The following is a 15,697-nucleotide window of genomic DNA, read 5'->3' as shown; positions in this document are numbered from 1 at the left end:
CGGGCAGGGCCTGACTCATCCCTCATTGGCTGCGCCGCGCGAGCCGCCCGCCCCCATTGGCTGCACCACGCCCCGCCCGCTGCTGAAGAGCCTCCGGCAGCTCCCCGCCCCGCGAACCGCCGAGCCACGCCCCCGGGCCGCCCTCACGCCCGACCAATGACCTCATGACAGGCGCAGCACTCCCGCAGAGCGCCCATTGGCCATGCGACCCGCTTGTAATGGTGGCGACACCGCCCCTCGAGCGGAGGTAGAGCCCCCTCGGTGATTCACTGAGCACAAGATGGCGGCGCTGGCCGCCCGCCAGGGCCCAGGCGGGGCCGCTGCCGCCGCCGCCATTAGGCCCCTTCCCCTCCCCTCCGGTATAGCCCTATGTCAGCCTACAGGAGGCCCGTGCACGGCAGTGAGGAAGCGGCCGGTAAGATGGCGGCGGTCTCAGCCCCGTATGCAAAGTAYCCGCCGCCCCCTCCCCTCCGCCCTCCCGGTGGCAAAGGTAAAAGGGTCGGGTTCAAGCCACCGCCTCCGCCCGCTCAGACTCCATCTTCTGTCTCTTCTCTGTCCCGCGCTCGTCATCGCCGCGACCATAGCCCTACACCCCCCGGGCAGCAAACTTTGCTCACCGCGACCGGACCGGGTCGGATCTCAGCCGACCGACACTGCAGTCAGCGGCTCCGGCACGGGACTGCCCCGCCGATCGACCCAGCACGCCACGATGGTCGTTTCCTCTCCTCTCCTCTCTCCAGGAGCTGTAGACCAGGCCAGACCACGGCCGGTGCTCGCTTACCAGCCARATACCGGAGCCGTGCAATCCCCCTCCCCTAAATCCACCGTCACCCACCCCTCCCCTCGCGGGGGTGTCCAGAGTAGGGCCCGCTAACGCCTCCCCGCGCCCCCTCCCTTATCGTGGCTCCCACGAAACAAACCCAACCGGGCCGCTTCAATTTTAAAAAATGGTTTTTTACCTCAGGAGTGGGCGCCAAAGGTGCAGTGGCGGTGACCCGATTGGGCCCGGGCAGGCCGGTGCCCGGCAGCGGCCCTCCCTCCCCCCGCGGGGGCGGCAAGGGGCTGTGGGGCCCGCGGAGGGGAGGGGGCCGGGGCTGTGTTGGGGCCGGGGGTGTTTTGTGTGTGTGCCGCGCCCTGTGACAGGTCAGAGTTCGTGACCCCACCGCCGCCGCCCGGGAGCGCGTCCCCGCTTCCTCTTCCAGCACCCGCCCGGCCGCGTCCCCTCCATCCCCCGCGGGGCGGGGCCGGYGGCGGGGAGGGGCTACCGGGCTACCGGGCTACCTGGGCCTGCCGAGCTTCGCACCGCTCCCACCGGGCCTGAGAAATGCCGCGAGCRACCTGGCCTCTGGGGCAGCGAGGGGAAGGTACGTTCGCCGCCTTTGTTCCTCTCGCTGGGGAGGCTCCTCAGGGGACGGAAGCCCGATGAAAATTGTTGGCGGTGGCTGTTCTGTGTGCCGGTGGTGTTGATGTTCCAGGTGTACCTTGGTTCTCGGTGAAGATGCAGTCAAGGGYTGGCTTACAGCTGAGCAAGCTGAAACTGTCCCGACTTCTTATTTAATTTTGTAAAGTCAATGTCATTGACTAGGGCTCTTATGGCAAAGCTGGCTGTAAGTGAGGCACGTTCTGCCTCCAAATACTCAATGCTAGGCATGAGCCAGGTTTGGGTGCAGCTGAGGTGGTGTAAGAGCTTACCAGCTTTCAGTGCTTGTCTTCTCACAGGCTATCAGATGTTCACCCCTGTCATAACTGTAGCTGTTTCTTAACCTACCCTTATCAAAATGTTCTTAATACTTATAGTAACTTTCCCTTGAGTCTAGTAAGTTTGACAGAAGCTAACTTAGGGAGCATTAGATGAATAGTACAATTGAAAGAGGTGGTAACTGCTGAAAAACAAAAACGTATGGAAGAGAGAGCAGCTGAATGCAATAATCACATAAGCAAGAGCTGCTGAGTTGACTCAGCTCAGTTGACTGACAGTCAGTATGCTGATTTTTTTGTTGATGCATTTTTGTTTGGAGGGTTGCTCGTTGTTTTTCTTAGAACGGGCTCTGTGCGGCAAGGGTATGAGAACTGAAGAACTAGACCTACAAATTGCAGCCTTGCTTTCACAGAATGGGAATTAGTAAAGCACTTGATGTACAGATATGTTATACATATGTATATATGWTGTACAGATATTATATATATATGTATATGCAATACATAAATAAAGGAAAATGTTTCAAAAATGTCTTGTGTCATCACTACTATAAAGCTAAATAAATGAAAATTTTTCAAATCGTCAAAATATGGCTACGTACATACCTTTAGAAGCCTCAGAAGAAAAAAAAAATGTGCTACTAAGCTGCCACGCAAGAAGAGAAGGGACCCTGTGAAAATTGTTCCAGGAGAACAAATTGAATTTCCCCAGAACACGGGTGAGATGTGCATACTTGCATGGAGGGAAGGAGGCTTTAGATGTGGAAGGAGAAAACCCCGACAATGCACATGTGGGCTGCAAGAGGCCAAAGCTCACTCTCTGGCCATGGTGGTAGCAGTAACAGCACATAATGGACTAAGAGGGGGTGAAAACTTAGGGCGTGTCAAGTAGTATAAAATACAAATAGCATTTGAGGTTATTCATGTGGTTTGAATGTTTGGGATAGACAATGTTGTAGAGTTTGGTTGTTCTGGGGTTTTTAAGTTCTCATTTCAGTTGCTTAAAATTTTCTGGAAACTTTCAAGGTAAGTTTTCATAGCAAAGCTGATACTAGCATGGAAAAAAATCAACAGTTACATGTGACTGACAAGGTTTTAACAGAACTGTTTGGTCTTTTTAATGCCACACTCAATTTAAATTTCTAAGTGTTAGTAGATGATTTCTGAAGTGTAAGTCCTCATGCCTTTCATTTGGGTTTGGACTTGGCTGGGCAGTGCTGAGGGAAGCTGGTGACTTCCATCAAGTGGGGGTTTTGCATCCATTTCTCCATGTTTATCTCTTTCTAAAAGTGGGTTTGCTGTCTGCTACAGGATTTGTTGGCTGCAGGAAAATATCACTACATAAAATCATTAAAGGCTGGGAAAGACCTCCAAGATGATCAAGTTCAACCTTTGACCTCATACCGCRATGCCCTGGAGTCTACAAACTGTCAAAACTTGATCAAAAGTGGTGTCACAGCATTACCCAGGCTGAAGAATCACACTACTTTTAATACATAGGAACATAACATACAAACTTCTATGTAACTTGTGGAGTTAGACTAGTGTTTTCTCTCTAGTATTTAAAATAATACCTTCCCCCCCACACACTGAACCCTTTTATCTTCACAAGCAATGATGTTCACTAAATGTGGTTACAAGCCAACAAGTTGTTACTGCTTTTGTATCAAAGTAGCATGCAATCAAGGAAACCTGGTTGGTATTCATCGATGTGTGGTAAAAGCAGCAGCGAATTGGATCGGGAAGAATAGCAGTCCCAGGGCTTGACCAGCAATGCTTGTGTAAGTGGCATAGGATCTTCTCATGCTGGTATACTCCATTTTTGAATGACTGTTACTTTCATTTGGAAGAATAATAACTGTTAAAAAACCAGATTTTAACTAGCCACATACATTAAAATAGGTCAAAATATTATTTGCTGATAATAACTAATAACCTTAATGCTTTTTAATAAATAGATAAATAAACAGAAAAACTCTGAAACAACAAATGGGAATGTCAGGTATTGGCTGAGTAGCTAGTACATTGTGACTTACTACTAAATTATAATACTTGTGAAGATGTGGAACAAAATTTTTGTTTGAAGGAATAATACTAGCTATAAATTAATAAGAAAAAGCTGTGTAAGTCAGTTCAGATAGTAAACAGTATATACATATACTTTAAGATGTTAGTATTTTCTAGAAGGTGATTACTGAGTGAACTCTGAAATGAAAATTTCTGTCTCTGATGCTTAGCCTTGCTCAAATTCATTTAACAGTAGGACTGCAATTGTGAGAACTTTTTCAAATTTTGCTCTTTCTGTATGCTACATTGAGACCATTTGTATGTGTAACTGAAGTCTAGGTGAAGTAAAGTAGGTGGGCTTTACAGAAGCTAAAAACTGTGTGAACTGAAACACATCTTCACACCAACTAGGTCTCAATTTTGTTTCCTACCAGAAGGSCCCCAGTACGATCTTAGTATTTGATGCTCATCGTTAGTTTGTCAGGGAACTGTTTAATTGGCAAGTGTCTGTTAATAGTAACTGGAACTGCAAAATTGGATTTAAAGACGGTAAAAWCTGTGTAAAGGAAAAGCCTGTAGAACTGCATTCATGTTTTGTTCTTTTATTTTTCTACATTACTTAAACCAACGTTTAATAGCACTGTATTTTTTATAACAAAGCATTTTCATGTATTCATTTCCTGTTTCTTACTGAAAACTTCATATAACAATCACTAAATGTCAGCACCTAAATCTTCAGAATATTGTCATTCTGTAGTGCAGTTTTGTTTTGTTTCAGACCATGGTTAGAGATTTTGCTGTATATTCAATGTTGTCTTATTTCTTTTGTCAGTGCAAAATGTTTTTAAGGGGAGATAAACATTCACAGCGTAATTGTTGCAAGGCCATGGTTCTTACCATAAAAYAGAGTTAACATTGCTGTTCATCCATTAACTGAAGAATATATAAGTTTTCTCATTCTTGATTTCTGTTTGCACATGATAATGTAGGCTTTATGGAATGGTCAGGCTTAGATACATCAAAAACACCAAAGCAATGACATTTAGTGGTAGGTGTGTATTTGTTTCTTTAAGCTTGTTTATCCASGTGATAAACAGATCTACTTTATCATTTGGATATATATTAGAGACCTTTAAAAATATGGACAACTCTAAAAAATTTATTAGGGTCAAAAGTTCAGATATCCATTAAGCTTCTTGAAGAAAGGGAAAAAGTAATAAAAATCCCCACCAATATAAGTTAATGTAAGTAAATTCTTGAACATGTTATTTTATACAAAGATATATTTTAATCAGATGTCATTCTATTCCTCAGTTAAATATCATGACTGAGGGCAAAACCATTGTATTACAATGATTAGCACACCACTTCTCAACCTTCTTTATAAAAAACCCTACCCAAAACACTAAAAACCCCTATACCAACAAAAAAATAATTCCCAAACAAAACACTCCACCCCAAAACTCCAGAGTTCTATATCCTCAGCTGACGTAAAGCACCACAGCATCTTTCAATTCATACAGACACAGTCTCAGCTGGCTGCTGAGCCTGCAGCCCTTGCGATGTAGTGCATGGCAGCAGTCAGACCTAAGGCGGGTGTGGCCATGGGAGTTCCAAAGGACTCGAGCAGAGCAGGTTCAGACAAGTGCATTGCAGCCCACCCGGCATATTTCAAATGCTGTGCTGGTTATGTGGATTAAACTTTTGATGACTTTTTTTACAAAAAGAACAGCAGGAACAACAGGAATTTTGAAAATAAWAGTACACTATTTAAATACCTGATAAAAATCTTAACTCTACTAAATAGACACGTTAAATAAAAACTGTCTGTAGGTTTATAATAAATTAAAAATAACTTTGGATTTGAGTCTGGAGTATTTAGGGAGAAATTATATAAATCAGCATCTGGATCTGTAGAGCTACTGGAGTGCATTTCAAAGGACTAATATGAAACTAAATCTTTAACATAAATTATACAGTGATTTTTGTAAAATTATAAATTGATAGTAAGTAATTATGTTGGGTCATCATCAGTGAAGTATTGGTAGAACAGGTAAATTGAATGTGTCATTCGTTCATTTTCTGTGGAAGCAATTTAGCATACACAGGGCATTATTTCATGCTGGCACCTGTTGATGGATGAGTAATAAATCAGGCCACAGAACTCCTTAGAAACATGACGATGATGAAGCTGTCATTCAGAAAGAATGATAAAGTGCTTTAGATGATCATTTGTTGTTTACTACATTGTTTCACACGTCATGGTAAACATAAAATGAGCCCAAAGAAATATAATCGTGCTCTACAATAAGTAAAACTGAGCCTGTTACTTACTGTAGTCAATATTTCCRTGTATTTTCTGGTTAAATTTGGTTTACTGTGGGATCAGAAGAGAAGCTTATAATACAGGCTGAACTTGCACAAGCATAAGGATCACCATAAATAATCTGTATCTTGAAATTTTCATTTGCAACAATGTGGATGTGAAAAGAAGGAAGAAAAAGAACAAACTGGAAACAGTTCAAATCCAGTGTGTGCAGCCAGTTGGACTGAAATACATTGTTCAGTTTTGTAAGTCAGAAAAGGGTTTCTGGAAATGCATAGAAATCTGACAATTTATTCCAAGTTCATTGAGTGATAGTTGCTATAAAATGGATGCTTCTTCCATTGCTTCAATCCACCTAAAAAGTAGAGGGGACAAAAGCTGTACATATACAATTTTTTGCATTTTAAGAAAAGTAAATATTTTAAGAATGTAAAGCATGAAGACTGTATTTTCCATCCCAGCTCTAATGAGAGCTGCCCTTCTGTGATTAAAGTAGGGAGCTGAGTACTGGTGGTCTTGCTTTCTAGTACAATCTTGACCAGTAATTCATTGTAAAATCTCCAAGATAGTACAAGTGCTGTCTTAGAATAGGAAAGATTAAATTTGTCAAGTGTGATTAAAAACAGCAAAACGTCCTACAGACATTCAATGTTGATAAACACTATCAACTATCCTTTTCTGTGTGTCTTGGGGTGCTGGTATTTTTATTACAAATTCTGTGACTATCTTATTATATGGAAGCAGTAGCCTTAGAATGGGAAATGCAAACAATTACTTGTTGATGACAAAACTAACAAATGGATAAACTGAACATATAAATTAGAAGTTTCCGTACAGTAATCACCTTTAACATACTTCTAGCTATGACTCTTGAGGTTCAGCATCCTCTTTACCTAGAGAGGGAGAAAATTCTCCTTCCTGAAGGAAATGAAAGGCACCACATAGATTTTTCATGTCAATCAGACCGGTGACATGCAATTTGGCTTAATCAAAACTCTGAAAGTTGTTTGTTTCCTCTGCTATGGAAGGCATTCTGAAGTGAAGGATGGGAAAATCCCTACATAAGTGCACTGGCTAATGTGGAAGTTTATCCCCATACCTGTGTGCTGAATTGTTATCCTCTGCTCGGAAGCTATAAAAGAGAGTCTGCTTGTGGTAGAGATGAAAAACTGTATCCATACTTCCTTCCTCCTTTTCTGGGGCAATGGTGAAACCCAATAAAGGCAAACTTTCTGTAGCAAMTTTGTCCTGAAAGCAAAGAAGTGAACCAAAATTTAGAGAGAGGGCTTGCAACAGTTTGAGGGTCCTTTCTGAAAAGCAARTGATACAGCCTCCTGTGGCAGGACTGGAAGAGCAGTAGTGTGAATGTTCTGCTGGACTCACGGCTCTTAATCTAAAAAGGAGCAGTGCCTGTGTACTGCACATGTTTTATCTAGTCTGAGTCCTGAACATCACCTCTCAAAGCCCAGTGTTTTATGACCATCCACATGGCCATGAAGGTCAAATTAGCCATTACCTACAGGGTTGTCTTTGACATAATTGCGTAGGAGGCAAAACCCAGATTACCGAGAGTACAGCAGTAGTTCTGAAAGGCTGAGACTCACTTCCAGTTACATTCATTTCAAATATTTTTATTTGCTGGCTGGACGTGGTAGTCCTTTTGATACCTTGTCATTTCCTTTCACAGCACTAGTGACTTTTTTAGAAATCTGGTCTTTCTCAAGAAGCACACATGCTTTCCAAAAGACTGCTTGGAAATCTCCTAGTTAGTAACGCAATTAATCCTTCATTTACTCCCAAGAAACTTCCACGAATTTTGCTTTCCAGACACAGCTTTGTATAAGTTAAAGAAAACAATAAGCCTTAATCAAATTGCGGTTTATCTGTTACTGATAGCTGCAGTATTGGTCACTGTATTTAGGTAGTGATTACATGTGTATGTTGCCTTTGCCTCTGCTTTCARAAGGGAAATTGCAGACTGAGAATGTAAAGTAAACCATTGTTGCTTTTCTCCTATTGTTGAACAAGAAGTGATCACTTTTAAGRTTACCTGAGTTAAGGCAAATGTGTTGGATACAGAATTTGATGCTAATGGTGTGAACTGCTGGCCCAATTACGAATCCTTTTGTGACTCAATCTCCTCATCTATTTAAAGGGGTAAACACTTCTTCATGTAACCATCACAGGGGTGATGGTGATGCAAGTTTAAATAAGTAATGTTTGCAAAGTATTCTAAGGACTTAAAGTACCAAGAATTCCTTTTACAGGTTTTTGCATTCTATATCCTTTATTTGAGCAAAATGAATTGTTATGTTTTTGCTTATGAAATCTATCCATTATAATCAAACTTGATATCACACTTACCTCATGTTTATTTGTATTGCAGCTCTTATAAAATAAAAAAGGGACCTTGAAAAGACAAAATACATAAAAATGATCTAGTTGACAGCCAGCTTCCTTGGCTGTAAGGAGGAGCTTACAGGCCAACATAGCAGGCATAATTCTCCCTTCTGCAGATTGCCTCCCGTCTTTCCCTGTTAGTGCTAATTGGGCAAATAAGTCTTACTCATACTTGCAAAACTACAAGATTCTCCTCCCCACAAGAAATGGATCATAGTACTATCTACAAAAATACCTGGAAGTTACCAAGTGCACCAGAGAGCACCGAAGAATCTGGAAGTCTTTAGGAGTAAATATGTACGTTAAGGTACACAGTGGTTGACAATTTGTAATAGCATGAATAGAAAGAAATCAAATGAAGGGCAGTGTGCGAGTGCTGCCAAGGTCYAGCTAGGACTCTGGCTGAGCCAGTTGGTTAGGACCAGGTCCCAGAAGTGGATTGTTGTAAGAACTAATGTTTGGACCTTTCCCATTTACTAGTCTCCTGCCTGTCGGGAGTAAAGAAGGGCTCTCAGGAAACTATTTCAAGTCAGATTGCACAGTACCTCGTTTGCTATGTAGGTGTAGAGGACTTTGCCTTTGATAACAAACCAGCGTTTCTTCCAGTGTCTTTTGCCTCCCTTACATCTGCTGAGGTAACCACTGATGGTAGCTCCCTCTCCTGAGGCTGCCACCTGGAGCAGGGTAGGAGAAATCAGGATTTGTAACAGTAAAGGCTTTTCCCCTTCTGATTATGCATGCTTGCATCACACCAACCAACCAAGTGAAACCATAAGTAGACGATTAAAAGTATTGATACAGAAAAAATATAAGCATGGTACTATGGTTCTTTTTACTGTGCAAATATTTATAGTTAAACTTAGTTCTCAGTAACTCTGATGGAAAATATTCAGTTATTATTGAGGTCAGTAAATTTACAGCTGTGTTCTGAAAAGCCAGTCGTATCCCTTTCCCCACATCTGGTGTTTTTTGGTGGGTTTTTTTGTATTTTAAAAGTGCATGCTTTCAAAAGTGTATTACAGTCTTGTGGCTGAACAAGATCTGGGTATATTTAGGGCCTTGCTATGGTTTTATATTAATTTATGTTAATTACTTGATATTGAATTAGTTTATTTTTGAAATAATATTTCTGAGCAGACTTGCTCCTCTCATAGAAATATTTTGAGGTCTAAGTGCTTAATGTTCTTAAAAATCCAGATTTTAAGTTGATGGAGCTAAACACATGCACACAATGCAGTGTACATCATTAGTTACAGCAGTAAACTGTGATAGTATTGGATTTAGAAACAAAGGGCAGAAATTCAAAACCAGCTTTTGTAACAATGATAGAAGAGATGACGGAGAATTACTATAGCAGTGTTTTGTAGCAGAACAGAAAAATTCCAGGACCTGGAATYATGCTATTGTGATTAGGTCATGTTAATAATGTTCATGTGAATAAACACATGCTGCCTCCCTGTGGATAGAAAGGTGATGCTTTTTCCCTCGTGGGGTTGAAACTCCGTCTGGCTCTTCTAGTACTCCATTAGTGTGTTTGTATTACATGCTTATATGTTGGGCACAATTTCACAAACAAACAAACCTCAAGAAATTCCAGCATCTTGACTGTACAATGAGTTTAGCAAGATGTTTGCACCCTAGTCTCTTTAATACCACGCTAAATGCCTGCAGGCATTTATTGTGTTCAAGTTCAATGGGCAGCTTAGTTACCTGGAATACGTCAACATGATTGGCACCTTGTTCCTGGAAAGAAAACTAATATAACAGGAGAAATCATGGCCCCACTGAAATTGGTGGGAATTTCATTTATATTGGTGGAATCAAGATTTTACACATTTGATTTGAAATAGTTTTGTTTGAGTTGGAGGGAAAGTGCCTGATTAAACATGCATGCTCTTGAATTTATTGCCAAGGACTATGCACTAAGTAAGTCTATTCCCTCAGAAGGGTTACTTTATTTCTCTTGAAATCAAAGAAAGATTTCAGAAGTAAGAGTCTTGTCAAGAAACTTAACTGATGAACTATGCTTTGTTGATCTGCCTTGTTCTATCTAGTTCTATCTGTCTTGAAGGCGTTTATTTTTTTCAAGACTTCATAGGCTGATGAGCAAATTAAAGTACCATACTCTAACTGGGTTTCTCAGTGGGCTCAAGACACTTCTGTGGTATCTTTAGAGCTTGGAGTAATTTTGTACTTTAGAACACTACTATTAAAAAAAAAAAATTCATGATGAAAGTAATCCAAGTCATGTGCTGAGCCCATTGCACACAGTATAAATTAAAAACATAGCTGCTGAAATATGAGCATACTGTTCTCTATAGTTCCTTGCCTTTCTCAGGCAGCTTGGTCCTACCTCCGTGAGAGCTGAAGGGATTTTCTTCTGTTTCTTAAAAGATGAATAATGAATATTGTGGAAGACAGAGGAGAAGGCACTGCTTGAACACCTGGATGAAGTTGTAGGGAAGCTCAGACTTAGTGGACGCTCTGCAAGATGAAAAATCAGAGAGGGAAAGGGAAAATGGATAAGTTGGTACATATCAGGCTAGGTGTAAGAGACACATGATACACTAATGCCAATGACCAAGGAAAATGCAACACCTCCTCTATACCCAGTTTTTATTTTAGCCTTTCTTTCAAATCACCTCTTTAAGTCTGATGAGTAGATTCCATGGCATTCTCAGTTRATGGTACTAACCTACAGTTTCTTGAAAAAGGCCTGTAAGAAAGCTGACAAAACACAGCTTGTTTCTTCTTATTTAGAAGGAGCATTAAGCAAATGGTTTTGTCATCTATGTTCTGTAACACTTGCAGGATAGATTCACTAATGCAACATTCTTTCAGTACAAACCATTCTCTTTGAAATCTTCATGAAAGGCAGTTATTTGTCTCTGAAAATTTCCATTAAGCCCACTCGTCTGAGTTCATATCTTCACGATTTCACTTCTGGCAACACACATTATTTGAAAGCTCTTAGTAAAGCACAGCTTTAGTTTAGCACAAATCTGAGTTACTGCTTCTGGACAAACAGTGGCTTAGGGATGCTTTTTTGGCTGTTGTGACAGCATCTGTATGTGTTTTCTTGGCTATGTGTGAATTTCCTTAATCAGGATGGAAAAACTAAACTTCATCTCTCCATACCTTTTTTACTCTTGACAATAAGCTTATTTTAGAGACTGTTTACATAAGCAGTTGTGCAAGAAAATTATTTCCTGTTCACACTCTGCTGGTATATTTATAACCCCTCTCCCCTTTTGTCTTTCTGTACATAAATCAGAAAAGAGACATATAGTAGGATAATAATACAGAGTTCYAGATAGGTACTAGCTCCTCTGCTTCAAATTCACGCTTTCATCTGTTACTAGATTAACTCGCCCTGTGGAAAAGCTCTTAGTGACTCTGCACTTTGACTCAGCATTTCTTTTTGTCAAAGCAACAACGTGGATGAGGACAATGAAGAACCATAAAGACATGGTTTTACCTTAATGGATAAGTAATTAAAACAACAGGAAAGAATTATCACCTGTAATTACATCACAGAATAAAATAGTTCAGTTAGAAACAGTCTACGACAATCTAGTCCAACTGCCCGACCAATTTAGGGTTGCCCAAATATTAAAGCATTTTATTAAGGGCATTGTTTAAATGTCTCTTAAGCACTGAGGTATGGGTATAGCCCACCTCTCTAGAAAGCTTGTTCCAATGTTTGGCCACCCTCTGGAAAAAGCAAGGTTTCCTCCTGTCAAGTCAGAACCTTCCCTGCTGAAGTGCTGAACCATGYTTATGTCTCTTGTCACTGCATCAGAGGGAGAAGAGATCAGTACCACTGTTTCCATGTCCCCTCCTCAGGAAGCTGCAGAGAGCAACGAGGCCACCTCTCAGTCTTCTTTATCTTCAAATACAGAGTCCTCAGTTGGTCCTCTTAGGACATTGTTTTTATCATTATTCTGGTTTATCAAAAGGCCAGGGGGCTCTCAGAGAACCTAGTTTATAATCATAGAATCCCAGAATGGTTTGAGTTGGAACGGACCTTAAATCTCATCTCATTCCATCACCCTGCTATGGGCAGGGACATCTTCCACTAGACCAGGTTGCTCCAAGCCCCATCCAGCCTGGCCTGGAACGCTTCCAAGCCCCAGCCTGTCCAGGGATGGAGYAGCCTCAGCTTCTCTGGGCAATCTGTGCCAGGGTCTCATCACCCTCTAAGCAAAGAATTTCTTCTCTACGTTTAACCCAGTTTCCCTTCTTTCAGTTTGAAAAAGGAGTTTGCTACACTTGCTTTTATGGCTTGCTAATCAGTTTTAGCTGTCATACAGCCTGGCCTTCCTGAAACCTCAATGCAAATGCCTCAGGCTTGAAATGAGGAATACTATTTAACAAAACACAATATAGCAGGCAGGCCCTAAAACCTTCCCATTACACAAGCAGGAAATGGATTTGTCAGTTTTGCCAAGAATGAAGGGATCTTACCTCTTTTCTTAAGTTCCACATAGCAGCTATCACAGACTTTGGCTGCTTGATCTTTAAGGTACTTCATGGGGTACTTGTTTCTTGAACAATTTCGACATACAATCTGTTCCAGCAAGAAGAGATGCACATATAAATAATTTAAATTTACAGATATGCATATACAAAGCAAATCCCCTGAGCTGGCTGSGAGAGGAAGTTGGATAGTGGACCAGACATGACTCTCTCCTAAATGTGTGCCAGTCAGGACAAGTCTGCTGATTGAGATGTGATTGCTGTAGGTTTATACTGTTGTAAGCCACGCAGAACTGGTCTCTGTATTTGGTTGCACAGCACTGCTGTATCCTTCTCCCCATGAATTTACACCTTCCCTACCATTGAAACATAGAAAGACCATTTCAATACTGCTTCTGTTTTCACAGCTTTGTTAGTAACATTGTTTTCCTAAGTAAAGTTGCGCATTATTCCAAACCCCGTGTAGGTACAGACTGATTTTCTCAGTGGAATTAGGAAAAAAGATTAAGTTAAACATTTTTTTATACTATCAGAAATTAGTAGTTTTACTAAAAAAAAATCATCAGATTAAAAGACAGCCATGGTTTAAAACAGGACTGCAGGTTTATGTATACAAGCAAACGTCTAGTCAGGGGCTAAGGGACAAAACCAAGAACGCTTACAGATCCCCTTAGCTTTGGGGCAAACGGCCACAGCTCTTCAATGGAGCACAGGAGAAACTTTACTCACTGATCAAACCAGGCTCTACTGCTGAGTTTCTTCACTTTTCTTGGAAGGCAATTTTACCAGCTTTTATTAAGGACACAACATGGAGTAGTTGCGCTACTGCTCCGGTCCGAACACAACCTGTATTTTTAGTATATTGCTTCATTGTCTCTAGAGTTAGTTGCGTATCAGATATAATGGCTGCACTCAATAACAATTACCCAGTCAGCCTTTAACTACTAGCATTTGGGAGCTAATTTGATCTTAATGCAAGGCTACTGTTATTTCTTCTAGCGACGGTAGAAACCTAACTACCTAATTTAGCAAAGCACTCACTGGTTGTCTGAGAATTCTGATCTTGATGTTGCCACAAATTTTCAGGTTATAGCAGTGGCAGCCAGTGTTCTACAGGTGTGAATAAACACCAACCCCTTCCCCTGAGAAGCTTGCACAGCTCTTACCTTCCCGCAGGCATGACAATGATGTCGCCTCAAAGTGAGGGTAAAGTCACAGCCGCAGTTCATGCACATCATGACATGAGACACGGGCACCAAAGTAGGAGGCCTCTCACCCAAGGGTATTCCAAGCTTTTCCCTTAGCTTAAAATCAAAGAAGAATAAATGAAGAAGCCATACTTCCAAAGTCCACTCAGCCAGCCTTGTTCCATCACATACAATTCTCTCATTTCAGTCTACCTTCACCTGCTAAGATCCCCGAATTTTCACATTCCTAATGCACTTATATAAGTGACATACAGCTGCTTCAGCATTGCAAGGTAAGTGCATGCTGCTGTTCAAGCCACAGTCACAAGAAGTAAAAATTAATGTAAATCTATTTTTGGTCAGGCCCTGACACTCTTCTACATCAAACAAGAATCTGACGAATTGCAAATGAAAATTGCAGGTAGGAACATGAGTTAAAAGTACCTTTTTATTAGCAGATTTTGAAATAATATCCATAAAAAGCTCTATATCCTTCAATGAAAAAAGCACCTGAACTCTTTGTCATTACACCTTGGGACAGTTATGTGATAAGGGAAGAGGGAATAAAGAAAACTATAAAACCAAAGATGAATTTACCCCACTCCAAATCTTTCCACGCTTCCTGGTTGCCAGTGCTCGGTCACGAACCCTCCCCTGGTTGAATAGTCCCAGCTTTCTCAGCCTTTCCTCTCATCTGAGCTGCTCCAGTCCCTCATCATCTTCATTGCCCTTTGTTGGACTCTTTCCAAGCTTTCCATGTGTCACACTGAGTACCGCAGCACTGGACACAACACTCCAGATGTGGCATCACCAGCACTTCCTCTTATTTAGTAAAATTGGGGCTCTACATAACCCAAATCAGTATTTTTACTTTTATCAGATGCATTTTGTGCCTTCTTAACTGGGAGTAGTACAACTGGCAATAATGAGAAAATAATATGCATAACGTGCCGGTATGWTTGCAATATTGCCGGTGGGGGTTGCCCTGGTAGTGACTTAATTGTGTACATGATATTAATGTAACTAATGGGTAGCTTGGGTTATTTTTTTTTGATCTATGAAGTTTGCAGCTCTTTTTAATTAATCCAAAATAGCTGCTACTTTGTCCTTTAGGACAAAATAATCTTATTCCAGAAGAACTAAGCAAAGGCCACAGAGTATGGAGTGTAATTAACATTTCAGAGGTGGCCCCTGAGCTGTGATGAGTTTCACTGTTCAAAGTTGGCATGCTGGTTTAAATGAAAATAGAATGTCTGGCTACTAGGAGCTCCAAATTTTATAATCATCCTCCCCCCCCCCCCCCTCCGCTTTTCCATCTCTTTTCAAGGATTGAAAGATTTGGTCGCCTTTTACCTCCACACTGCTGTGGAAAGTCGAAGTCTTGTGAGCTTTGAAGCCATCCGGGATATATTTGCTGATGCAGCTGTACCAGTCATCCCTTTCTGAGCAAGAGCTGGGGAATGAAATACAGCACAGCAGTCAATGTCTGAAACATTGCGTCACTTTATGAATGCAATGAAAAGCGTCACTTYATGAATGCTTGATTTCCCCCACTACAGCACTGAACTGATCATTTTCGGATCAGGAACAAAATTGACTG

At 41.3% G+C, this 15,697-nt stretch overlaps 2 protein-coding genes across 6 annotated transcripts in view; both read right to left on the bottom strand.

Moving 5' to 3' along the window:
* The window catches only part of NR2C2 (nuclear receptor subfamily 2 group C member 2), a 38,417-nt gene extending 37,187 nt beyond the window's left edge, over positions 1-1,230 (bottom strand). For 3 of the 5 annotated variants that reach the window (XM_057383111.1, XM_057383115.1, XM_057383117.1), the window contains exon 1: positions 618-678. The gene's annotated coding sequence lies outside the window, so the exon portion shown is untranslated. Of the gene's footprint in view, positions 1-617; positions 679-959 lie in introns of those variants that run through there. The other 2 variants (XM_057383116.1, XM_057383112.1) reach the window with 2 other exon arrangements.
* A 1,726-nt stretch (positions 1,231-2,956) lies between these two features.
* FGD5 (FYVE, RhoGEF and PH domain containing 5) overlaps positions 2,957-15,697 on the bottom strand; it is a 63,309-nt gene continuing 50,568 nt past the window's right edge. The window contains exons 15-21 of the mRNA XM_057383120.1: positions 15,451-15,550; positions 14,077-14,214; positions 12,899-13,001; positions 10,785-10,915; positions 8,977-9,105; positions 7,131-7,279; positions 2,957-6,386 (exon numbers count right to left, since the gene is read on the bottom strand). Coding sequence (XP_057239103.1) covers positions 6,350-6,386; positions 7,131-7,279; positions 8,977-9,105; positions 10,785-10,915; positions 12,899-13,001; positions 14,077-14,214; positions 15,451-15,550 — 787 coding nt within the window. The 3' untranslated portion in view covers positions 2,957-6,349. The remainder of the gene's footprint in view (positions 6,387-7,130; positions 7,280-8,976; positions 9,106-10,784; positions 10,916-12,898; positions 13,002-14,076; positions 14,215-15,450; positions 15,551-15,697) is intronic.

This window comes from Malurus melanocephalus, unplaced genomic scaffold (genome assembly GCF_030028575.1).
Source record: "Malurus melanocephalus ecotype Western Australia unplaced genomic scaffold, MMel_1.1 scaffold_607, whole genome shotgun sequence".
Taxonomy (NCBI): domain Eukaryota; kingdom Metazoa; phylum Chordata; class Aves; order Passeriformes; family Maluridae; genus Malurus; species Malurus melanocephalus.
This window is presented reverse-complemented; position numbering and strand designations above follow the sequence as displayed.